Source organism: Neofelis nebulosa, chromosome 7, assembly GCF_028018385.1.
Source record: "Neofelis nebulosa isolate mNeoNeb1 chromosome 7, mNeoNeb1.pri, whole genome shotgun sequence".
NCBI classification, from domain to species: domain Eukaryota; kingdom Metazoa; phylum Chordata; class Mammalia; order Carnivora; family Felidae; genus Neofelis; species Neofelis nebulosa.
The window spans coordinates 23,446,584-23,472,212 of NC_080788.1; the positions used below are offsets into that span (position 1 = coordinate 23,446,584).

At 40.5% G+C, this 25,629-nt stretch overlaps 1 protein-coding gene across 1 annotated transcript; it reads right to left on the reverse strand.

Moving 5' to 3' along the window:
* Positions 1 to 9,636: 9,636 nt before the first annotated feature.
* Positions 9,637 to 13,817, reverse strand: MAGEL2 (MAGE family member L2). Its single transcript, XM_058736850.1, has one exon. The coding sequence runs from the start codon at positions 13,664 to 13,666 to the stop codon at positions 10,106 to 10,108; it is 3,561 nt and encodes a 1,186-aa protein (XP_058592833.1). The 5' UTR covers positions 13,667 to 13,817; the 3' UTR covers positions 9,637 to 10,105.
* Between the last annotated feature and the right edge of the window lie 11,812 nt (positions 13,818 to 25,629).

A 25,629-nucleotide genomic window follows, 5' to 3' on the forward strand; every position in this document is an offset into this window, starting at 1 on the left:
ACCAAGAGCATAGGAATTCATTCCAGCCAGTACCACACTTCCTACATGCTTCCCCATCCTAGGAATGCAACTAGCATGATATATCTCTACATGAACACCATATTAACCTTTCAGGGATTTGATAGCTAAGGCCTGGATTCATTTTGGCACCTAAGCCACATAAATACTACTCATACAAACTCCGTAAAGGGATATGGCTCATCTATTTTTCTAGAATTATTTGAGTATGTCCAACAGTTTCTCTCAACACACTAAGGCAGCCATCTCTAAAACTACTATCCACTTGAAAAAGGCCTTCTCTCACTGACTTCCAGAAAAATTTCCCTTCAGTGTATCTTTTTTATGATACCAGCTGGCCCTGGTAGCCCTGGCCAGCTGCAGGAATCTGGTTCATTTACCCTCACCCCATTCATTTCCATGGATGAACTTCCTGAGGGTTTCCATTTGCAATCCATAAACATGCATATTATTTATAAACCCATAATTAGTGAATGGGATAAAGAGGCAAACTAATGTTCCCAAATTACTTTGCACATTTATGAGTATTAGTATCCCCCCCTCCAAAAAAAAAACAACCACTCACACTAACTCTTGATGAGGCTGGTTATTCAAATCAAAGAAGTCCAGAATAGTAAACACAGCACGGACAAAACCACAAAAGAATAATCTCCAGAGGTAATGCTATATATGTGAAGACCACTTACAGAGAAGCCACAGTCACACTCAAGCATGTGAGCAGCCATAACACATATTATGAGAGGGAGAGTGGCACTTGGGTTCATAACACTGGCTCTAAGATTATACAAACTGGCTATGGATCCATATCTCTAGCTGAATGACCTTCAGAAATTTACTACATCCTTAGAAGCTTCAGCTTCATTTATAAAATGGGAAGAAATAGTTGACCCTTCTTCCAGGGTTTTTGAGAAAATTGAATGTGATAATCTATGAAAAATGTTTACCATATATTATCATGTAATATATATGCAATACTGCTATGTAATACATGTGCAATAAAACTTTCCTGAGAAAATGAGTTTGAGAGTCACAGAATTTTGGAATACTTGTGAATTTTTTGACATATGTAAGCTACCAATATTTTCCTTGATTTTCTACCATCTTCAGATTTTCAAAGCCACATTTCTCTGGCAGTGGGAATTTCCCAAGCTATCTGCCTGTCATTGATAACAGGATGGCCCACAGCTACAGAAGCTCCCACTATCATATCCTGCAATAGCTAGAATGGGGAATGTGCCTTAAGGTTGGGGGTTGGACTCAGTAACTCAGTGCCAGAACTCTGAGTGTGCCCTTGAAGACCATGACAGAAAGCATGGGTACACAGCTCTACAGTAGGAAACTCAGTGGCTGTTGATATCCTCCTGTACGAAATATTATCAGTACAAGATGAAGTTGTACAAAGTTGCAATGGAGCATGTATGGTTCACTCCCAGGTTAGGTGCCTTACCAAATGGAGGTACAAAAAAAAATGTTATATGTGAATGCTTACACCTGTTTTAACCACTAATCATGTGAGGCCCACAGACCTTATAGAGAAACAAAAGATGTAAGTTAATAGTGATTCAGAAGTTAATAGAGGTCTATCGTAATTTAAGGTTACTGATCCTCCAAAGCATCCACCTGGCATTGAAACTACCAAAAAATAGTATTGTCAAAGAAACATGACTGATGCATGAAATCTTGAGTCTATGGCTACTTGGGGAGAACATGTAACTTGTTGCCCAAATCTTACTGTGAAATACTTGGTATCAATTCAGATGCTTAGGACTGTAGGTAAAAGAAACCCCAACTAAAAGTGGTTTTATTTTTTTTTAAAAATGCCTTTCATGTATCTGTTGATACAGTGGGTCAACCATATCACCAAAGTCATGGATGTTTTATATATTTGAAACCTATGCTCCTTAGCATGTTGTTGATGTTTCTTTAATTATTATATGATAATTATATGATAACTAGAATAGTTCCAGGAAGAAGTCCACGCAGACATTATAGGTTCCAGCGCCGAAGCGAGCTATTTTATAATCTTTAAAAAATCTTCTTTTATTATGGGGGAAAATATTTCTGAATACCTCCAACCAGACGTTGTCTTATGTCCCTGAATGGAGAGTGATATTTGAATTAATATGATTGGTTTAAACTAATCCTGGATTGAGGAAAAGATCACCTTATATAAGTTCATGGTAGAATGAACATCCTAACAAAACCACGTGTCTGCCAGCAGGGAAAAGATTGTGTCAAGGGGGGAGGGTAGAAATGACAAACAGTAGGGGCTCCTGGGTGGCTCAGTCGGTTAAGCATCCGACTTCGGCTCAGGTCATGATCTCACGGTCCGTGAGTTGAGCCCTGCGTCGGGCTCTGTGCTGACAGCTCAGAGCCTGGAGCCTGCTTCGGATTCTGTGTCTTCCTCTCTCTCTGCCCCTCCCCCATTCATGCTCTCTCTCTGTCTCAAAAATAAATAAACATTAAAAAAAAAAAGAAATGACAAACAGTAGAGCCCTCTACACATTTGCTTCATAAATTTCTTACTAATGTGATATAGGAAAGAATGGAGTTTGAGTCTGACTGGTTACACCTAAATTTTTTTTTTTTTAATGGCGCCCCTATATAAAACTTACCAGAGTGTGTGCCTGGTACTTTATAAATAAAATATGACTCTGGCTTTCCAATACCTGCATGGAATATTTTTAACCTTTGATGTACCCTATGTTAATAATCACACTCTGTTTTAATTATGAAGTAGGAAATAAGAGGTAGGATAATGTGGCTACAAAATGAAAGTACAAGTGGATATAGTACCTGTCATTGTCTATTTTAGATAGAAATATGTGGGCACAGATTAAACTCAATGAAAAAGGTATTAAGTATATTCAGTGGAACTCAATGGAAAAGATATCAAGGTATTGGAACTTTGTTGACAAGCTTTGACTTTATATTTTTATATCTGCCACCTCATGTCAGCCTATTCAACCCTGACACTCACTCTGTTACCAATCTATGAACGTCTTCTCCTTATGACCTTCACCCTAGCTAATTCCTGTATTTAGAATGTTATTCTCCTAGACTTTCATGTGGCTTGGCTCCATTCTATCTTTAAATTACTTTTATTTTCTTAAAGAAAATAAAAGAAAAGGAAAGAAAGAAAGAAAGAAGAAAGAAAGAGTGAATCCTAAATACTAACTGCATAACTCACATAACTCTTCTCTAACCAAAATATCTATAGGGAGCCCCTTTTCCTCTTTATAATTAACCTTGGTTTAGTTTCAAGACAGTACTATCACTACTGACACTTCCAAAGATGTTGATTATACATCTCTCTTCCCTGTAATGTAAGCTCTATAATAGGAACATTATCTGTCTCTTCACTTTTTAGTTGCAATTGCCTAGAACAGTGTACCACTAATCTCCCCTCCCTAATATTAAGGTGTCAACCCATGAAGCAGAACCATATCACTCTTGAATTACAGCTCATCTGAATATAAGCTTTGCTTAATCACCGCACCATTGTATTTTGTATATGTCTGTAGACTTACTGGTTAATATAGAAATAAATTAACTGAAATCTTGATATTCCTCTGACCAAATATGTCTGCAGAAACATGCTGGTGAATAATATGATTATGATGAAGTTGCAAATGTATGCTATTAGCCTAATTACTGCAGAGAAACATCAAAAATATATGGTAGCTGCTCTTTTCGGCTTTTGGCTCAGAAGAGGTGAAGGTGCAACTGTTTTCAGTCATCCCCAAACCAGTTCATCTGAAACTATCTGCCTCCACCATGCTGCCTATGTTCAACCTCAACGAGATCAAAGTTTATAACTTAGGTGCAACAGTTGGGTAATGAGTGCCACATCTGCCCTGGCCCCAAAGATTGATCCCATGGGTCTGTATCCAAAAAAGTTTGGTGATGACATCACCAAGGCAACCAGTGATTAGAAGGGTCTGGGTACTACAGTGAAACTGACCATTCAGAACAGACATGCCCAGATTGAAGTGGTACCTTCTGCTTCTGCCCTGATTATCAAACCCCTCCAGGAACCACCAAGAGATAGATAGAAGCAGAAAAACATTAAGAATGGTGTAAATATCACTTTTGATGAGATTTTCAATATTGCCTGATAGATATGGCACTGATATTTAGCCAGAGAACTCTCTGGAACTATTAAAGGGATTCAAGGGACTACCCAATCTATGGGCTGCAATGTTGATGGCCACCACCCTCATGACATGATAGATGACATCAATAGAGTTACAATGAAATGCCCAGCTAGTTGATAACTACAAAGGAAAATATTTCAACTTTTTTTTTTGTTTTTTTTTTTTTTTTTTTTATTTTTGGGACAGAGAGAGACAGAGCATGAACGGGGGAGGGGCAGAGAGAGAGGGAGACACAGAATCGGAAACAGGCTCCAGGCTCCGAGCCATCACCCCAGAGCCTGACGCGGGGCTCGAACTCACAGACGCGAGATCGTGACCTGGCTGAAGTCGGCCGCTTAACCGACTGCGCCACCCAGGCGCCCCCAAAGGAAAATATTTCAATAAAGGATCATTTGACAACCAATATATATATGATAGTCATATATAGCCACTATCATTGTTGGTGAGAAGGCATAGAAACTGGATCTCTCATACATTGCTGGTGGAGATATAAAATGTTACAGTATTTCTGGAAAATAGTATGGTAGTTTCTTTCAAAGAGTAAACATGCACTTACCATGCAACTCAGCAACTTCATCCATGAGCATTTATCCCAGATAAATGAAAATTTATGTCCATAAAAAATCCTGTCCATGAATGTTCATAGTAACTTTGTAGTAGCTCAAAACTGGAAACAACCAAAATGTCCTTCATAAATAAACATTTTATCAACATTAAAAAAGGAATGAACTATTGAGACATGCAACAGTCTTGGATGGATATAATAGCATTATAGTGAGTGAAAAAAATGCCAGTCTCAAAGATATAATTCAATTTATATAACATTATCAAACTGACAAAATTATGGAGATAAAGAGCAGAGTAGTGATGACCATGGTTTAGGGATGGTGGGAGATAAAGGGGTAGCATGAGAAATCTTGTGGTTAAGAAATAGATCTGTAGGGGCGCCTGGGTGGCGCAGTCGGTTAAGCGTCCGACTTCAGCCAGGTCACGATCTCGCGGCCTGTGAGTTCGAGCCCCGCGTCAGGCTCTGGGCTGATGGCTCGGAGCCTGGAGCCTGTTTCCAATTCTGTGTGTCTCCCTCTCTCTCTGCCCCTTCCCCGTTCATGCTCTGTCTCTCTCTGTCCCAAAAATAAATAAAAAACGTTGAAAAAAAAATTAAAAAAAAAAAAAAAGAAATAGATCTGTATGTTAATTGCAGTGATGTTTATAGAATCTATATGTTAAAATATCATTGAACTATACATACACATTTTACCAATGTAAATGTCCTTGTATTGTACTACAACTACATAAGATGTGAGCATTGGTGAAAAACAGATAAAAAGTGCATTAGCCCTGTACAATCTTTGCTACTTCCTGTAACTCTATTATTTCAAAGCAGGATGTGTTTAAGGATGTCTTGCAGAAGCCACAAAGCCATCACTCAAATTCCACAACTTTGAACCTCCAGCTAGCTAGCTCTACTTCAGGGGAAGATTATAAGCCATGACAGAGTACACTCCAGGAAATCTATTAGGTCTAGGAAATGCTTCTGTTGTTATTGCTGATTGATTGGACAACACCAATCTCTCTGTTAACCATGGTTCTCAAGCTGAATGCACTTTGAACAGGTGACAGTATAGAAAACCAGTCTCACTAGGATATGGATTAGCAGTTTTCAGAGCAAAGGCATTTGGGCTGAGAAGGGCACCTCCTGGAGACAGCCAGAATGATTTCTGCTATGCCACTAAGCAAATAGGAGGAATCCTATTACCTATTTGGTAATGAAGGAAGCTCTCCAGGGGCTTCATCTCTTAAGCAGATAGGGCAGGTATAACTTTAAAATTCTAAAAGGATTAGGGGATTGGACCAATGGGCTCCTGGTGTTATAAGTCTCTTCGTGGAATTCACAACTAAGCCCTCTGGATGACTTGGAAGAATTAAATTGCTTGCACTCAGGAAAATTTGACTTGGACTCTAAATATGGATCCACTCTAGGCTTCATTTCCTCGAGATTTTCTCCAGAGAAGTCAGATATATTATCCTAACAATTTATTTCCTGTGCCCACACGACTTTCTGAGTTGGGAACAAAAGTAAGCAAGAAGGGTCTGTGATCTAAATGTCAGGGGCTTCTCATCCTTGCTGACACATCTAGGTTTTCCATACAGAATTTAAGGAGTTTCTAGAACAATCCAGCAGAGGGACCCCTGACCTCATTTGTAAATCCTGATTTACCCTAGTCCACCTCTACCTGACTGTTCCTTGACCCTTAGGATGAGAAAAGTGAGCTAGGGAGGGCTGCATTTAAATCCTACAGAAATTGGAAGCCATCAACTGCTTTACACCAAGTAAAACATTATGATCTGGGCAAACAATGTAGTAATTTGTGTGAGGGGAATTACTGAAGGTAGAGACCATGCCAGGGGCAGCTTCTAAGTTCAGGGAAGAAGCAACAATGGCCACAGGAATGGAGAGAAGGGAAAACACTGACTATACAAGATGGTAAAACTGGCATGGCAGGATGACTGATCATATGAGGGAGATGCCCAGATTTTAGGCTCTGGCAACAGACGCAAGACTGTCAGGAATGATCCTATATTCTTTCAAATATTATGACAGTAGATAAGAAGGTGACATGAGTTGTGGCTGTGCCTATAACTCTGAAGGTAAATTAACAAGTGGGCTAGATGTCCAGTAGAGGCCATAAGGGTCCTTGGAAGTGCTCCATCCATCATAGCCACAGTTATTAAATCTTGTTTGCTGACATTGTTGATTTATGAATGGCTTTGACAAGCAACTGACCTTTGTCTTTATGGCTATCAGGAGGCATGGCTTAGAGTAATGTCATTCCAAAATTCAGGTAATCATTTTTAAGTAAATATCTTAATATGTCAGTTTGCTTATAATTTGACATCCTATACAACTGTGCACTCAATTTGGTCATATAGTTTAATGTGAAATGACTTTTATTGAGATTTGTTTATGGCTTTGTTGAGAATCTATTAGCACCTACTTTAAAGTGTTTCAACTAGAGATTGTCATGCCACTGCTCCAGAGCACATAATTTTGTGTTGGAACAAACTTCAAGTTGTTTCCTGAGGAAACATTTGATCTTTTCGGCAGAAAACTCAATATACCACTTTAATGCTTGTATGGTTGTATGGGGAGAAGTCATTTCCATATCCTAAGTCTTCCTTACATAAGCAGTTCTTTTTGTGAGGAACTCTTTGCCCCTCCTGCAGATTATTTCCATTCAATATAATCCCATATGAGGAATTTGTAGGTAAAATAGTATATGTAGTTTTAAACCTCTTGAAGTTGCAGTTAGCTGAATTTATTTCTGGGTAAATTATAGTAATTTATACTTTCATCAGTAGTGTATAATGAAGGTGTCAGTTTCATAACAACTTTGTGTACATTGGGTGTTCCACAAGCTTTTATTTTATTCCATGCCAATTTAATGAATGAAAACTGGAATGCTGAGCTAATATTTCTGTTTTTAGATATTAATGGAGGTGGAATACTTTTCAATGTTATTTGCCACGTGCACTTCATTTTCTTTTCTTTCTTTCTTTTTTTGTTATCTGATACCTTTTGCCCATTTATTTACAAAGGTTTTATTTTTTTTATCCATTTTACCATCAACAGCTTTGTACTACATTTATCTACATTTTAGAACTTTCAAATAAATGGGTTTTAAATTTGTTTTTACTGCTTTTTACCCTGTATTTTCATGTATTCCCAGAGTTTTGTTTTCTGCCTTCTTATTTTATGTCAGCTGTTCTTTAACTTTTCCATTGAATATTTGGCTAATTATGTTATTTGTAGTTAAAAACTCATTATTATTATAATTCATATCTCATTACCATTTAAAGCAACTCAGGTCTTAAGCCCTTGGCATTAGTTAAATAAGGTTATTTGTTTTACATCAGATATGAGATAAATGAGATGGAGGATTGTGGCTTTGCTTCACCAAGAGCAACTTACTCAAGCACCCATGAGTAAATGATTTGGAGAAAACTATAGAAAAAATAATACATGAACTAAAAACAAACAAGAAATAACTAAATCAATGTGACACTTTACTATATCATAAAATCTTCTTTTGGGCATAGTTCTCAGCTGGGGCAGTGCTGTTGCCTTCAATGGGCATTAGTTGCTGTCCTCAAAATAAGTAAAGATTGATTTGGGGCAGAAACACAGTACCACTGACCCAAGGAGTTTACAAGAAGCTTCCTCTGAATTTCTGGAAAATCTAGCCACTTCGACAACTTGCCAAAGATACCCTATAGCCAAGCAAGTCCTGTAATGGGGTCAGTCACCCTAGGAAGCTCAACTCTGTGTGTGCTGGGAAAGGACTCTCCATTTTATAAGTTCATCTCACACTATAGAGGCTCAGCTTCCTAAGTGCCAGTGGCTTGCACTTGAGGAAGAGATTTCACCTTATCCTATGATACAAGAGAAAAGAAAGCATGCTTGGGCACATATACCAGTAAAATTATGGGCAAAGATTATGAAGCAAGTAGTAGCCAAACCCAGGTATTCAGCGTATGAGGTTAAGTACTGTAGCAGGGGCTGCACTGTACCGCTGCAGGAGCAACGGACAGAGCCAGTGGCACACCACTAGGTGGCAGAAGAATTCCACTATCACCATTTACCTTACATCTGGAGCTTCATCTTTACCCAGAGAAGGGGCCTTTAGGATAAAATTCTTGATCCTTTTGGACAGTAAATGTAGCAGCAGTGCAGATGATTCTGGTCCACATGAAGAGTAGTAACTTCAGGAAACTCCTTTTGCATATACCACTCTGGTGTGTCCATGTGAACCTTTCCACCTTTCGGGTGGATTCACTCCCCACTTGCCTTCCCTCCCACATCAGGTTCTGTACCCAAGGATCAACTACAATGATTTAGAAATCTCAGACATTATCAGTTGACTTCCCTTGTATGTTAGGATTTATGCCCCCACCCCAACCAGGAACTTCCCCTTAGATCTCCATGTCACTAGTTATATATCTCCTTCCCTCTCCACTGCCACCTGCAATCTGCAGGAAGATGATATTCTTTTTCCACATAACCTTAAGGAAAAAAGTCTGATTTAAATTACAATTTAACTAAAATGTGCCATTTAATTGATCTAATGGAGTCTTAGATACTTACCTATAAAATGGGAATGACGCCTACTTTAAAAGACTATTGTAAGGATTAAATCAGATGAGGTATACAACCTATTTCTGATTCAACCTCACTGACTTGTGAAGTTTTAGTCCTGAATTAAGGAAATCTTACATTTCATCTCACAACATAAATCACTGCATTATTGTGATAAATGCAGCAGTGTCCTTGAGAAAGTTTCATCACTGTGGTTACTACTATCACTGGTAGTGCTCTTGATGCTCAGGTCTATTCAGAGAGTATGGTAAAACGGGGCTCCCACCATCTAGAGTAGAAATTAGAAAAAAGACAAACACTTGCATGTTATGCTGAAAGTATATTTATATATATAGATATAGATATTTATTTTTCTGCAGACAGCTTTTACTGATGAGTCATTTTAATGTTCAAAGAACAGCCTATTTCAATACTACATAATCTGTACCAGAATGAGATGGATAGCTTCTCAATTCATTTCACAAGCCAGCACAACTCTGATACCAAAACATAACAATTATAACACAAAACAGAGAATCACAGATCTCACTTAAAAATACAGATGCCAAAATACCAAATAGAACAGTAGCCAATTGAAATCAACACCACATGAAAATGTACAAAGCTTTGGCAGATATCAAGTTGAACCAAATTGAAATCCAAACTTACACACATAGAACTGGAACATAAACACCAGAAACAAAACACCCCCCCACCCCCCACCCCACCCTGCCCCCCTGTCAGCGGCCTCTGGCCAGGGACCCAAAGGAATGAGATATCTGCGGATGGAACCACATTAGCGGGGAGGGGAACTGCTGGTGGGGTCACCAGCATTATCACCAGATCCGGGCTCATCCTCATCCAAATCTTCAGACTCACACTCTGCCAGTGCTTCAAAGTACTGGAAAGGCCAGCACCGTGGATCTCTCTTATGGAGCTTGGCCAAAAACCTCAAAACAAGCATCTTGCTGGTTTCTAGGAATGCTCGGGGGCCCCAGAGGAACTCATATTCTGCTGGCTCTGTATAGGGTATTCGCCTGTACTCTAGGTACTTCTGCCTTACAAACACTTCGGTGATGAGCTTCTTTGTATTTCCGAAGAGAGCATGTGTCTCTCGGACATCCAAGCCTAACCTGTACAGAAAATTAAAGATCATGTTCTCCCTGACACAATTGCCTTTCATAAAGATGAGACTCAGGACCACCATAAGAAGGCCTAACTTGGGCCTGTCTAAGTAGGATGCCACTGGTTCACCCTTATGGTGCCCCAGCTTGTTGATGATAATGTAAGAGTGGTTTTCGGGATCAATTTCCTTCAATTGATAACCAAAGACACACTCTAGCTTATTGTTGGCACGGTTAATGATATCCAAGCACTCATCTTTATATTCACGAATGATGAATTTCACCATCTCTGAGCGCTTGATGGGCACCTTGGCTTGGTCCTTGACCAAGAGGAACTGCACCAATGCATTTGCTCTCTCATCCAAGGGAGACAATGGCTGAGTCTCCAACCTGGGGTCATTCTGGGTGGCACCAAATCCCTGAGAGAGACTGGTGAACTCAGAGATAATCAAGGGCTGAGGGCTACCTGGGCTTTCCCAGAGACCCAGGGCCCTCGAAGTGCTTGGGCCCTCCCAGGCACTCAGAGCCCAAGTTGTGCTGGGCCCTTCCCATCCACTCAGGATCCTGGAGGTACTAGGGCCCTCCCAGCCACTCAGGCCCCGGGAGGTACTTGGGCCCTCCCAGTCACCCAGGACCTGGATATGGTTTTCAATCTCCCAGTCATTCAAGTTCAGATTTTCCCAGGGTCTCGGTGCCTGCCAGTCACGCAGGGCCAGCATTTGGCCACTGCTGTCCTCTTCGGTATTCAGATGTTTCTTCTTCCGGGTAGCTTTGCCAGAGCGACGTGGAGGCTCAGCAGAGGTTTTCGAGGCCTCTTGAATGGTGGCCATTGCCTTGGGGGCAGCTGCCGTAGCCATCAGGATGGTAGGCACTGCCTGGGATGCTTTTGAAGCATTCACATTGGGCTGTGGAACCCATGGAACTGCAGGCAGGGCCTCCACACAGGCAAATGGATCCTGCAGAGCAAGTGGCAGTGACTTCGGGGTCTCTGAGGGGGCAGATGGGCCCTGAAAGGCATTAGAAGAGGCAGGCTGGAACCGGGAGGTAGTTGGAAAGACTCTTGAAGTGGCAGTGAAGTTCTCCGATGTGGCAGGCAAGTTTTTCCAGGCAGTCGGCAGGTGTGCTCGGGCAGCTGACATTGCCTTTGGAGCACAAAAAGTGGCAGCGAAGATCATGCGATCCTTCGAAGGGGCCCTGCGTTCCTTTGAAGAGGTCCTACGTTCCTTCGAAGAGGTCCTGCGTTCTATTGAAGAGGCCCTGGATTCTCCCGATGGAGTCATCAGTGATTTAGCGGAGCCCATGGGAAAATTTGCTGCCGCTATGGGAGCTCCGGGCTGGCCCTGCAAGGCTGTAGGGGGGCCTTGCCAGGAGGGCTGGAGTTGCAAGGTGGGCAGCTCTGCTTGCGGGCCCGAGGGCTGGGCCTGCTGGGTGGGTAGCTGGATTTGGAGGGCCTTTTGGGAGGCCGGGACCCCCTGAAAGGGCTGCTCCATCTGAACCAGTGGTGGGCCCTGCCTCTGGGCCTCCTGGGTGGGCACAGGCTGCCAGAACTGCCCAGGAGCCTTAGGAGCCTGCCAGGCCAGAGCCTGGGTTTGCTGCACTTCCTGGAACTCCATCGACGTTGGCAGCTCATGTGGCACTGGGGCTTGGCCTTTGGGGGCCTGCCAGATGATGGGCGGGCAGTGTGTAGCCTGTGGGGCCGACAAAGCGGCCGACAGCACAGCCTGGGGCGCCTGTGGGCCAGCGGGAGGCGCCGTGGGCACCTGCGTTGCTGGTGGGGCAGTGGGCACCTGTGGCGCTGCCCGCACCTGTGGCGCCGCCCGCACCTGCGTGGAGGGCAGCCTAGCCTGCGGGGCCTGCCGCAGCGGCGGCGGGGGCGGCAGGGCCTGCCAGAGCGGTGGTGGGCTGGCCAGGACCTGCGGGGCAGGCCGGATGGGCGGTGGCGCCTGGCGTATCAGCGGTGGTGCCTGGCGGATCTGGGGTGGAGCCTGGCGCACTGGCGGGGGACCCGGCCGGATGGGCGGTGGACCCGGCCGGATGGGCGGTGGGCCCTGGCGCACAGGTGGTGCCTGCCAGGTAATTGTCGGAGCCTGCCAGGTGACCTGCGTGGCCTGCCAAGCCAGAGGTGTGGCTTGCCAGCCTTGTGGCGGGGCTTGCCAGCCCGGCGAGGTGGCCTGCCAGCCCGGGGGTGTGGCCAGCTGCGCCGGCGGGGCCTGTGGGCCCTGGGGAACCTGCGGAGGAGCCCTTATAACCTGAGACTGGATTTGCAGAATCAGAGGCTGAGCCTGTGGGGCCCAGGACGCCAGAGGCTGCTGTGCAGGTGGGGCTGCCGGCTGTGCCATCGGGGTTCCTGAAGCTGCAGGCTGCGTGATCGGAGCTCTCGAACCTGGAGGATGAATCATCAGGACTCCGGGACCAGGAGGCTTGGCCATCGGGGCTCCTGGAGGCGGAGGCTGGGCAATCAAGGCTGCCGGGGGCGGAGGCTGAGCCATCGGGGCTCCCGGAGCAGGAGGCTGGACCATCAGGACTCCCGGAGTCAGAGGCTGGGCCATCAGGACTCCTGGAGTCGGAGGCTGGGCCATCGGGGTCCCCGGAGGGGGAGGATGGGCCATCGGTGTCCCCGGAGGGGGAGGGTGAGCCATCGGTGTCCCCGGAGGGGGAGGATGCGCCATCGGTGTCCCCGGAGGGGGAGGATGAACCATCGGGGTCCCCGGAGGGGGAGGATGGGCCATTGGGGTCCCCGGAGGGGGAGGATGGGCCATTGGGGTTCCCGGAGGGGGAGGATGGGCCATTGGGGTCCCCGGAGGGGGAGGATGGGCCATCGGGGCTCCGGGAGCTGAAGGATGCATCATCAGGACTCCCGGAGTCGGAGGCTGGGCCATCGGGGTTCCCGGAGGGGGAGGATGGATCATCAGGACTCCGGGAGTCGGAGGCTTGCCCATCGGGCCTCCCAGAGGGGGAGCCTGGACCATCGGGCCCCCCAGGGCCGGAGGTTGGGCCATCGGAGCCACTGGGGTAGGCGGCTGGCCCTGTGGGGCCTCCCAAGCAGGCTGAGGTGCCTGCCAAGCGGCCAGTGAAGCCTGCAAATCAATCGGAGGTGGATCCCAAGGGACTGGCGGAGCCCGAGAGGAGGCGGGCGGGGCCCGCATCAGAACCGTAGGGCGGCTATAGACCGGAGGCTTGGGGGCCTCGGCCGGGGGACTCGAATCACCCAAATTCTTACTTAGCTGCGACATGTCCCTTTGCTCTGACAGCTGGTGGGCCTTTTCCTCCGACAGCTGCTGGGCCTTTTCCTCCAGAGAGAAGAGAATGCCTACGTGGCTGATCAGAGGATCCCTCCCTGCTGACTGGTGAATAGGAAGTAAGTGCCCTTAGCTCTGCAGCTTTCCGCAGTAAGGAGGAGGGGGGAAGGGGGCTCAATCCCGCCCCTTCCCCGCCCCCGACCACCACAAGTGGATAGTGCATAGGGGCGTCTACCAGAAATCCTGGCTGACACAAGATCCCTTCTCACTCTGTCCAGTCCCCAAATGCAGTCTGGTCAGACTTACCATGGATGAGTTTTCACAGAGGAGTGACAGGAACAGATCTATGTTTTAGAAATCACTGTACTGCAGTATAGAGTAGGAAGAGACCACTGGTAACATGGAAGGCATCCATGAGGGGGGAGATGGTGTGGTCTGAGCTCAGATACAGCAAAATCAGAGCCGGAGGATTAAAAAAAAAAAGTGCATATATGTACACGAGAGATTCAGGAGTCATAGTAGGCAGCTACTATAATTTATTAAAAAGAGATATAGAAGGCATATAAGTTTGTCCTGGGAAAAAGAGAAATTGCTGGTATAGTTAATTCTCTTAGGGACACAGTGGGAGGCACATAGGAAGAGAGATTTATGAGTATTGATTGGGACATGGGCATTTGCAGTGCTGTGAGACTGCCAAGGAGAGATGCTCTGTAGACAATATTGTATGATGGCTTGGGATTCTAAAGAAAACTGGACTGGGCATTAAGGTACTCCTTAACTGTGGGAGTGAATGTGTTTGTAGGAAAATCATTTAGAATGAAATTCCTGAGATGTGTCTTGAAGAATACAGGCATTTTTAGACACAACAGAGAAAAGTGATGGCAGAGACTACAGAAAGAAGGAAAGAAATTATGGAAATTCAGATGCTTGAGACATCAGTGGAAGATAACATTTTCAGTACCAGGAAAATTTCCTGTGGAATGGCTGGCACAAGAGAATGAGGTGGGTTTCTTGGTGCTGTTCATCAGTTACAGAGCGGGAAAGAAACTGAAAAAAATGAAGGCCAAAAATGCACTAGAAAATAGCAAAATGAGTGAATAAATAGATCTAAGACTAAGATATAGGGAAAACAGATGATGAATAAAATATGAAATTTTGGGGGTATCTACTCATGAGCAAAATCACTTTAAAATTAGACAGATATATACACAGATAAAGTAGAAGTCCTCAAAATTATTTGGTAACACTACACTACTTCATGTTGAAAGGAAGTGATAGTCTCACTTCTAGTTGGATAGTTTTATGGGAATACACAAAATGATAAATAGTAAGGATGTTTAGTTTAGAAGAGACTGCTTTCACCTAGGGCAAGAGTCCAGAGTGACAAAAAACATGAATGATACCACAAGGGGGCAGAAGAGAATGATGAAGGCCATACCTTACTCCTCCTGAAGTACCCTTAGCCAATGTTCCTCAAATTTGGTAATTTATGAATCCCAATCAAGACATAAACACACTCCCAAGGTTATAATTGCCTTAAATAGTGAAGGAATAATTTAAGAGGGAGGTTTCAGGGTTTTATTTTCTGGTAACTGAAAGGATGAGGGATCATTTATTATCCCCAGGAACATCTTCCTTTTCAAAGACAAGCAGCTCTTTCATGGTGCCTAATATGTAATTCCCATATATACCCACAAAGCTGCTTCTACAGAATGGATGCCACCATACTTCATGGCTTCCAGGTCCTTCTTGTGCACTAATAGTCCATATAAGACTTCTCATTTTGGTAGCGTTTAGAATCACTTTAGAGGGACCAGCTAGGCATATAACCTTGGTGTTCCCCTATCACCAATTCTGCCACATGACAGCTACTGTCTATGAATGACTTTGGGATATTGAGTTCATGTTTCAGTCTATGACATTTATACCCTCAATAAAGCATACTTTCTCCTCCTCTAACTAAAATGTATAAATTTCTGAGAGATTAAGTTCTTTTACTAACCATTTTTTTTTTCAGGATTATGGCATATTTAACCTTCAGTCCACCATGCTTTGGGTCATTCTACACAATAAATGGCTACTAACAGGGTCCAGTTGTTCTCACTGATTGGAGCTCAATGAATAGCATCACCGCTCAATATCAACTCCCACTAAATTCATTATGTAAAAGGGGGCCCAGTTTATGCCTAAAGGTGATACATAAATGAAAAAAAGAGGTAACGGGAACTCAAAAAAAACAAACAAAAATTATATCATTATAAATGGAAAGTAGTCAAGTTGTACATTAGCACCAGTATGATTCCTTGTAACATTTTTTAACTGGTAGAGAAAAGTGTGACTATAAGTATATAGTGATTCTCAAGGGGCCAGTAATGGCAGATGAAATGGGCTTATTTTTCTCTGGAAAATCTGCCTATTTTGGACCATCAGTGCTCTCAGATCCAGGCCACTTGACAGCCTAGCTACTCACAAATGATCTACTCCCAACATCAAATACACCTGAGAAATCAAGTAACATACAACTCTTTTGTGAAGACAAACTGCTTTAATAACAGCAAAGCCCAATACTGTCCTGAGTACAGTGGGTAATTTGGACTACAAGGTTTAAATAGGTCTCCTAAAACATGCCTTCTCATTATGGGATCTTTGAGCATCCTGAAGCCCTACAACAATTCTGTGTGTATATTCTTCCACTTCTATGCCTCTGAACCAAGTATTAGCAAAATTTCTTTTCCTAGCTTCTCCATGAGACAGTTTAAAAACCCAAGGTGAGGGGCACCTGGGTGGCACAGTCGGTCAAGCATCTGACTTTGGCTCAGGTCATGATGTCGTGGTTCATGAGTTCGAGCCCCATATCAGGCTCTCTGCTCTCAGCACAGAGCCTGCTTCAAATCCTCTGCATTCCCCTGCCTCTCTCTCTCTCTTTCTTTCCCTCAAAAATAAATAAAAACATTTAAAAAAATCCAAGGTGCTTAAAAGCAAAAGACAAATATATACAAAGCATCCATGGGATGTAGGTGTCTGTCTTGTAATTATACAGGACTTTCCATATTTTCATAAGTATGTAATGAAAGGATAACAGAAGTAATTGAAAAAAAAACTGGTGGAAGGAGAACTGAGAATAGACAAATAGAAGTAGGAAAATCATTGAGTCATACAAAAATTAATTTTTTTTATATTTATTTATTATCTGGCTCACCGCAAGAATGGAGCCTTCATGTAGACAAGAGCTTTGTTTTGTTCACTCTTGTATACCCGTTCATCCTGAATGATCAGTAAAAAGTTGTCTAATAAAAGTGTAAGATTAGCACAAGAAGTACCTATATTTCACTCCTATATAGCTTTCAGACTTAGTGTATATATTTATAAGTGGGTAAAATAATCTTTATGACTTTCAAAAAGTCTAAAATAATTTATTTATGAAATGCTTTTTATTAAGGATTCAATAGGTGCCCAGCACTGTGGTATGAGCAACGCTGCAGAGAAAAATCTGTCACCACATCTTATAGACACATACATAGGATCTATAGATATTAACATAGTATTTTAGTGCAATAAAGTGTTACTGTTTGCATTGTTTAAAACTCATATTGGTCATAGATGCAAAGAAATGAGTAGTCATTTATACTTGAAGCATGGGGGATGTAATTATTGAAGTAGCAATGAAAAGAAAAACAAACAAATAAACAAACAAACTCAAAGCTGTTGGAACTTAATGAGTGTCCTCCAAATAGACAGACTGAGTGCTGAAAGGGGCAGAGGAAACAGGATGTATCAGAAGTACAAGGCATGAAAGAAGAATTGCACAGAGTTCATTAAAATTGCATAACTGCTATTTATTGAATGCTTATTATGTGGTCAAATACCATTCTAATATATTCATCACAAAATCCTCAAGTGTTTGGGCCCATTGTACACATCAAGAAATTGAGGCTTATGATGGTAAGTAATGTGTCACAGATATGGCAATATATTGTAGAATCTGAAATTAAAGCCTGACTATTTGTTGCCAAAAGCCAACATTCTTAGCCATTACACTGGTAATTGAAAAAATAATAATAACCCATGTAATGGCTAAGAATGTTGGCTTTTAGCAACAAATATATATTTATATACATTTAAATTTTAGATATAATTAGAATAAAAAGATGTGCATATATCTAAAGTATTCTGTTTAGTAACCTTTGTCATGGAGTAATCATCTCTCAAAACAAAATAAAGAACATTTTCTTTACCAAATAAATGTCCAACGTGTCCTTTTCTAGTCAATTCCTCTATGTCCAAAGGCAACCACTTTCTGATTTCTCTCACCATATATTAGTTTTGCCTGTTCTCAAATTTCATGTAAATGGAATCAGTACAGTATATACTATTTTTGTATGGAGATTCAATTAAAAAAAAGTTTTAAACAAGTTTTTGGATGCATCAGAAGTTTGCTATTTATTTTTTAATTTTTTAATTAAAAAAAATTTTTTTTTAACGTTTATTTATTTTTGAGACAGAGAGAGACAGAGCATGAACAGGGGAGGGGCAGAGAGAGAGGGAGATATTTTTGAGACAGAGAGAGACAGAGCATGAACAGGGGAGGGGCAGAGAGAGAGGGAGATACAGAATCCGAAACAGGCTCCAGGCTCTGAGCTGTCAGCACAGAGCCTGACGCGGGGCTCCAACTCAGGACCGTGAGATCATGACCTGAGCTGAAGTCGGACGCTCAACCGACCAAGCCACCCAGACGCCCCAGAAGTTTGCTATTTGTTTAATGCTAAATAGAATTCCATTTTACTTATGCTGTACCTGTTAATCTATTTATTTATCAATCATCTGTCAACATTTCAGATATTTACAATGTGGGGCTAGTATGAAAAAAAGGATGCATTGAAAATTATTTTAACTATTTTCTTATTATGTTATGTTTATAGAGAGAACATGAATGGGAAAGAGGGGGAGAGAGAGAGAGAGCACATGCCTTAAGGAAGCTCCACACTCAACATGGAGCCAGACATAGGGCTCGATCCCACAAACCTGGGATAATGACCTGAGTTGAAATCAAGAGTCGGACTCTTCAGGGAGCCACCCAGGCATCCCTAAAAATATTTTTTGAGCAGGAATTTTCATATTGAAATGAAATATCAGGTTTAATGATGTGTCATATAGTAGATATTATCTTTAAAAAATAATTCCAGGGGCGCCTGGGTGGCGCAGTCGGTTAAGCGTCCGACTTCAGCCAGGTCACGATCTCGCGGTCCGTGAGTTCGAGCCCCGCGTCAGGCTCTGGGCTGATGGCTCGGAGCCTGGAGCCTGTTTCCGATTCTGTGTCTCCCTCTCTCTCTGCCCCTCCCCCGTTCATGCTCTGTCTCTCTCTGTCCCAAAAAAATAAATAAAAAATGTTGAAAAAAAAAAATTAAAAAAAAAAAATTCCAGTGTAGTTAACATACAATATAATATTAGTTTCTGGTGTAGAATACAATGATTCAACAATTCCATATATCACCCAGTGCTCATTATAATTGCACTCCTTAATACCCATCACTTATTTCACCAATCCCTCCTCCTATCTCCCCTATAGTAACCATCAGTTTGTTCTACATCGTTAAGATGTGTGCTTATCTTTATAAGAAGTTGCAACAGTTCTCCATGGTTGAGTTAGACCATTTTACATTCTACCAGAATGTATGAGAATTCCAGGTGCTCAACAGCTTTACAAAATGTTATGTTGTTAGTCTTTTTTTTTTATTTTGTTTATTCTAGTGGATGTGAAATCATGATTGTAAAATTTTACACTCCTATTTGCAATGTATGAGATTCCAGGTGCTCCATGTCCTTGCCAAAATTGACATAATTGGCCATTTTGATTCTAGGAATTCCTGTGTGTGTTGGGGGGGGGGGGAAGGTGTATCGTGGTATTTTTGTTTGTATGTTTGTTTAAAAATAGGTTATTGTTTTATTTATTTATTTGTTTGTTTTATTGTTTTCTTAACGTTTCATTTATTTTTGACAGAAGGCAAGCAGGGAAGGGGCAGAGAAAGAGGGACAGAGAATCTGAAGTGGGCACTGTGCTGACAGCAATGAGCCCAATGTGGGGCTTGAACTCATGAACTGTGAGATCATGACCTGAGCTGAAGTTGGATGTTCAACCGACTGAGCCACCCAGGTGCCCCAATAAGCTATTTTTAGAGCATTTGTAGGTTTACAAAAAAAAATTGAGGGGAAAAATTGAGAGTTCCTATATATCTCATGCTCCTCTCACATATACCCACAACTTTCCCTGCTATCAATATCTTTGCATCTGAGTGTTATATTTGTTACAATCCATGAACCTGCATTGACACATCAATATCATCTCAAGTCTATAGTTTAAGGTTCTCTCTTGGAGTTGTACAATCTGTGGGGTTTGATATACATATGACATTAATCCACCATTATAACATAATCACAGAATAATTTCACTACCCTAAAAATCCTCTTGTGGTACCTATTCACCCTCCTTGCTCCAAATGCCTGGCAAACACTGATTTTTTTTAATGTCACCATAATTTTGCTTTTTCCAGAATGTCACTTTCTTTACAGTATGTAAACTTTTCTGATTGACTTCTTTCATTTACTAATATGCATTTAAGATTTCTCCATGTCTTTTAATGGCTTACTAGCTTATTTCATTGTTAGTTTTGAATAGTATTCCATTGTCCGGATGTATGACAGTTTATCTATTCACGTATCTATCTTGGTTTCTTCCAAGACTTGGAAAATATGGAAAAAGCTATTAAAAACATCCATGTGTACATTACTCATTTTTATTGTGGTATAATATGCCACTTTATAGATTTTCCATGGTTTGTTTATCACCTATGATAGGACATCTTGTTAACTTCCAAGTTTGGGAAACTATGAATAAAGCTTTTATAACATTTGTGTGAAGAATTTGTGTAGACATACGTTTTCAACTCATTTGGGTAAATACCAAGGAGTACATTTGTTGAATTGTATAAGAGTACATGTAGTTTCATAAGAAACTGCCAAACCGACTTCCAAAGTGGCTGCACTTGGAGGCCATTTGTATATCTTCTTTGTGTATTTCACTCTTTTTCTCATTTCTTAAATTGGCTTCTCTCTTTATTGTGGATTTTAACAGAATTTACATTATTCAGATTTTCTATTTCCTCATTTGCCAGTTTGAGTGAATTATGTTTTTAAGAATTTTTTAATTTCATTTGAGTTGTCAAGTTTTAAAGTTAAAATTGTCATTCTTTGTTAATAATATGTTAATTGTAAAAAAGTTTAAACTTAACAGTTTCTTTTTACTAAATGGAGAATAATAAAATATCCTTTTATTATTATTTCAGTATCTGTATAATATGCAGTATTGTCTTTCTTTCATTCCTGATTATGAGTGATTTGATTTTTTTTCTCTTTTGTATTATTTTGTTCTTTTACTAGTTTTTCTAGGGGTTGCCAATTGTCTTATTCTTTTCAAAGAATAAATGATTGACTTGTGTAATTTTCTCTATTGTTGGTCTGTTTTCTATTTTAGTGATTTCAGTTCTTATTTCTATTCTGTTTATTCTTCTTGTTTTAATTTTGATTTTTTAATTTTACATTATTAGTGTGGAAGCTTAGGTCATTTATATTAAATATTTCCTGTTTTGTAAACTAGTCATTAAAGCTATACATTTCTCTTTCCATCTTATTGTAGAAGAATTTTACAAATTTTAGAATGTTATGTTTTTATTATTATTACTTTGAAATATATTATAATTTTCTTTAGGATTTCTTTTTTGATTTATGGGTTATTTGGAAGTATGTCATTAATTTTCAAATATTTGAATATTTTATATATATTTTTATAATGCTAATGACTAATTTAATTCCAATGTAATCAAGAATATGTGCAATATGATTTTAGTTATTTTAAATATATTAAGATTTTAATGTAATGCCAGTAAAGGGTCTATTTTGAAAAAAAACTCTGTATATACTTGAAAAAAATGTATTCTGCTATTCTTAGGTATAGTTCTATACGCGTCTCCAAGGTCAGTTTGAGCATGTGTTCACATATTTTGTACCTAATTTTTAAAAATCTGGTTATTCTATCAACTACTCAACCATGTTCGAATTTTTTAATATGGTCATAGATTTGTCTATTTATCCCCTTAGTTACACAATTTAATATAATATGCTATAAGACCTAGGTCACACACATTATGTGTGTGATTATGTCCTTTTGTTTTTGTTTTTTCCTTCAAGTTTTTATTTAAATTCCAGTTAGCTAACATACAGTGTAATATTAGTTTCAGGTGTAGAATCTAGTGATTCATCACTTACATACAACACCCAGTGCTCATCACAACAGGTGCCCTCCTTAATGCCCATCACCTATTAAACCCATCCCCCGACTCACCTCCCCTCCAGCAACCCTCAGTTTGTTCTCTATAGTTAAGAAGCTGTTTCCTGATTTGCCTCTCTTTTTTTCCCCTCTATGCTAATCTGTTTTATCTATTAAATTCCACATATGAGTGAAATCAGATAGTATTTGTCTTTCTGACTGACTTATTTTGCTTAGCGTAATACATTTTAGCTCCATCCATGTCATTGTAAATGGCAAGATTTCATTCTTTTTTATGGCTGAGTTATATATATATATATATATATATATATATATATGCACATATACATATATACATGTATATATATATATATGTAACTGTGTGCATTTCCCTGGTTATTAGTGATGTCGAGCACCTTTTCATGTACTTGCTGGTCATTTGTATGTCTTCTTTGGAAAAATGTCCATTCACTAACTCTGTTTATTTTAAAAATTAAAATAATTATAATTTTTTTTCTAGTAAGTTGTATGAGTTTTTTAAATATAATTTTCAGATATAACCCCTTATTATATATATAACTTGAAAATATTTTCTTCCTCCCATAGGTTGCCTTTTCATTTGCTGGTTGTTTCTTTTGCTTTTTAGTTTCATGTAGTCCTACTTATTTACTTTTGCTTTTGTTGCCTTTGCTTTTGCTGTCAAAACCAACTAAACAAACAACTTTGCCAAGACCAATATCAAGGAGATTTTTCCATGTTTTCTTCTAGGAATCTTATGGTTTCAGGTTTTATTTTTATTTATTTTTAATTTTTTAAATATTTATTTTTGAGACCAAGACAGAGAAGGGGAGGGACAGAGAGAGAGAGGGACACACAGAATCTGAAGCAGTCTCCACACTCTGAGCTGTCAGCTCAGAGCCTTATGTGGGACTTGAACTTGTGAGAGATCATGACGTGAGACGAAGTTGGATGCTTAACCAAATGAGCCACCCAGGTAACCCAGGTTTCAGGTTTTAAATGTTCAAGACTTTAATGTGTTTTGAGTTTATTTTATATATGATATAAGAGAGTGGTCCAGTTTAATTTTTTTTTTTTTTGCATATGGCTGTCCAGTTTTCCCAACACCATTTATTGAAGAGACTATTATTGGCTCTCAGTTTCATTGTTGAGGTGTATTTTTGCTAGATATGGAATTATAGACAGACAATTTTATTTTTTCCTTTCAACACTTAAAGATGTTATCACATTATCTTTTGGCAATAAGACATCATTCTTAGCGTTCTTTTCCTGTATGTAATGTTCTTTTCCACTCAACTACATTTAATAATTTATCTTTATCTATGGTTTCCATGAATTTGATGATAGGCTTACTGTGGATTTATTTTCTTATCTTAATTAGGGTTCACTGAGCTTATTGTATTTGTAGGTTAATACATATCACCATTTAAGCAAAATTCTCAGCCATTAACTCTTCAAATAATTCTGTCTCACTCTCTCTCTCCTCTAAACCCCCTCTTCTTTTTATTCCATCTCCTTTAAACCCAATTGACAGCTTTTTTTATTCACTGAGGATTTTTCTTTACTCATTAGCTCTGCTTCTTCATCTTTAAGCCTCAGGAGGTCTTTCTTATTCTTAATTTACCAGGCCACAGTAATGTACTCAATGAAGATTTATGTGGACTTTGGGAGAAATTGCTAGCAGTTTTCTTTCGCTGCTTAAGCCTCCTGCAGACTGCTGTCTTGCACTCAGGGAAGGATCTGTGCATCTTGAGGGGATAAGCTTTAGCTCTCCTGTCTTCCATCAGCTTCCTCCTCCTCACTATCTTGCACTCAGGGAATGATTCATGCATTTGTTTCATCTCCCCTGCCTTGCTCTCAGCCATTGGTGTGCTACTCACATGTAGCCAGTGAGAGACTTGAAGGAAATATTTGGCAAGTGGATTTGGACTTCTTTTAGACTCTTGAGAATTTGATTTTGTCATACCAGACAAAGCATAGTCAATAAAAGTTTGTTAGTAGTTTGAGTAGCTTCTCTTTATAGCCATCCATGAGTACTATGCTTCTATTTTTGCATCACCCCCAGAGACTAAACCAACAATGGGGCTCTGATCCTAGGAAATTCTTGCCATTTCTGAAATATAATTCATATAGGTTTGTCTGTATTTTTACCTTGCTAATGTGTTTTATAATTTAGCCATATTGCTCTCATAACTTGGGTGAAAATGTTTGCTTCTAGCACAGAAGTGGAAGTCCTTTCCAAATCTTATAGCCAAAGAATCTCCACAAGCATAGAAGATTTCTCACTGCATGATAATCCTGAAGATACTACTGTAATGGCCCTTCTTAAATATGAAATTGTTTGAAATTTCTTGATTTTATTTAAAATTTTATTCATAATGTATATTCATCATCAAAATATGACATGATCTTAGAATAAAGGTTCCAGTGACTTGATGAAGAGTCATTAAGTTTCCATATCTGTTTTAATTTCAAATTGCAGTTTGAATAACTTTACCACACTTTGCCATTAACCTAGGAGTTACATATTTGTGCTCTAGGTTGTGAAGCACTTAGCATGGTCTGGAACAGGAAGTTGTGATAAATAGCACTGCAATTACTGCCAATACTAAGTGTATTTAGGGCTTGCATCTATGACGCTGAGAGGGAGAGGTGGAAAATGCACTAAGATGAGCGGAAGGAAAACTGCTTTCTCACTAGAGATGGGGTGTGATGGTGGGACAATTGTATTTATAATTAATAAAAAGCAAAATAAAAGCAGAAATGCTGGTTCTAGGCATATATCTTGAACAGTGTAGGGACTAAGCATTGAAAGAACCCCTGAATGACAATCTATATTTCTTCATGAACTAGGAGGACAGAGTGGGCTTAAGGAGAGTGAGTATTAATTGGGGAGGAGAGGGGGAGTTGTCTATAAGCAAGCAGATACATTTACTGACAGGGGACTGTGAATGTGCAGTAGCTTCAGTCTCAGGTGGGCATATAAAGAAAGGAGATGTCTGATTCACTGGGGCTTGAGTATTTGTCATACAGAAGAGATAGACAATCAAGTGGAGTGCCAAGGAAGAATGGTGTAGGAGAAATACTTGTCACTTAATCCTCTAGTTCTTTCTCACACCTAACCTTCTTTCTTTGCTCTCATTACTTCTCAGGCGCTTGTAAAATATACATGACCCCCAAGGCCTCTTCTTCACAATCCACTCTACATTGTATTACCAAGTGTATCTTTCAGTTTAGGCTTAACTTTGTGTTGAAAATTCCTTTGTGGCTACTCTTCCCCATGTTCTTTGATCCTTTCAAGAGATGGTCCTGAAAACTAAATTCCCATTCAAGGAGTTTCTAGAGAAGCATCCATCAGATGGGAAGGGAGAAATGGAATCAGTCACAAGGTGGCAGAAGAGTTCAGCCACACCCTTTACTGTCTTAAGAGGCCTCAATTTCTTCTTGAACTTGTGGGAGGGTTTGGAATTGAGTTTTAATTTGATCTGCTGTGATTTCTGAAAATGGGGAATCAAGATTGACACCAGCTTCACTGAGCTCTCTCAGGCCAAACTCAGGTAAAGCCCAGAAGAAGTGTCTGTAGAGACACATCTTCCAAATACACCTAAGGGAATCCAAC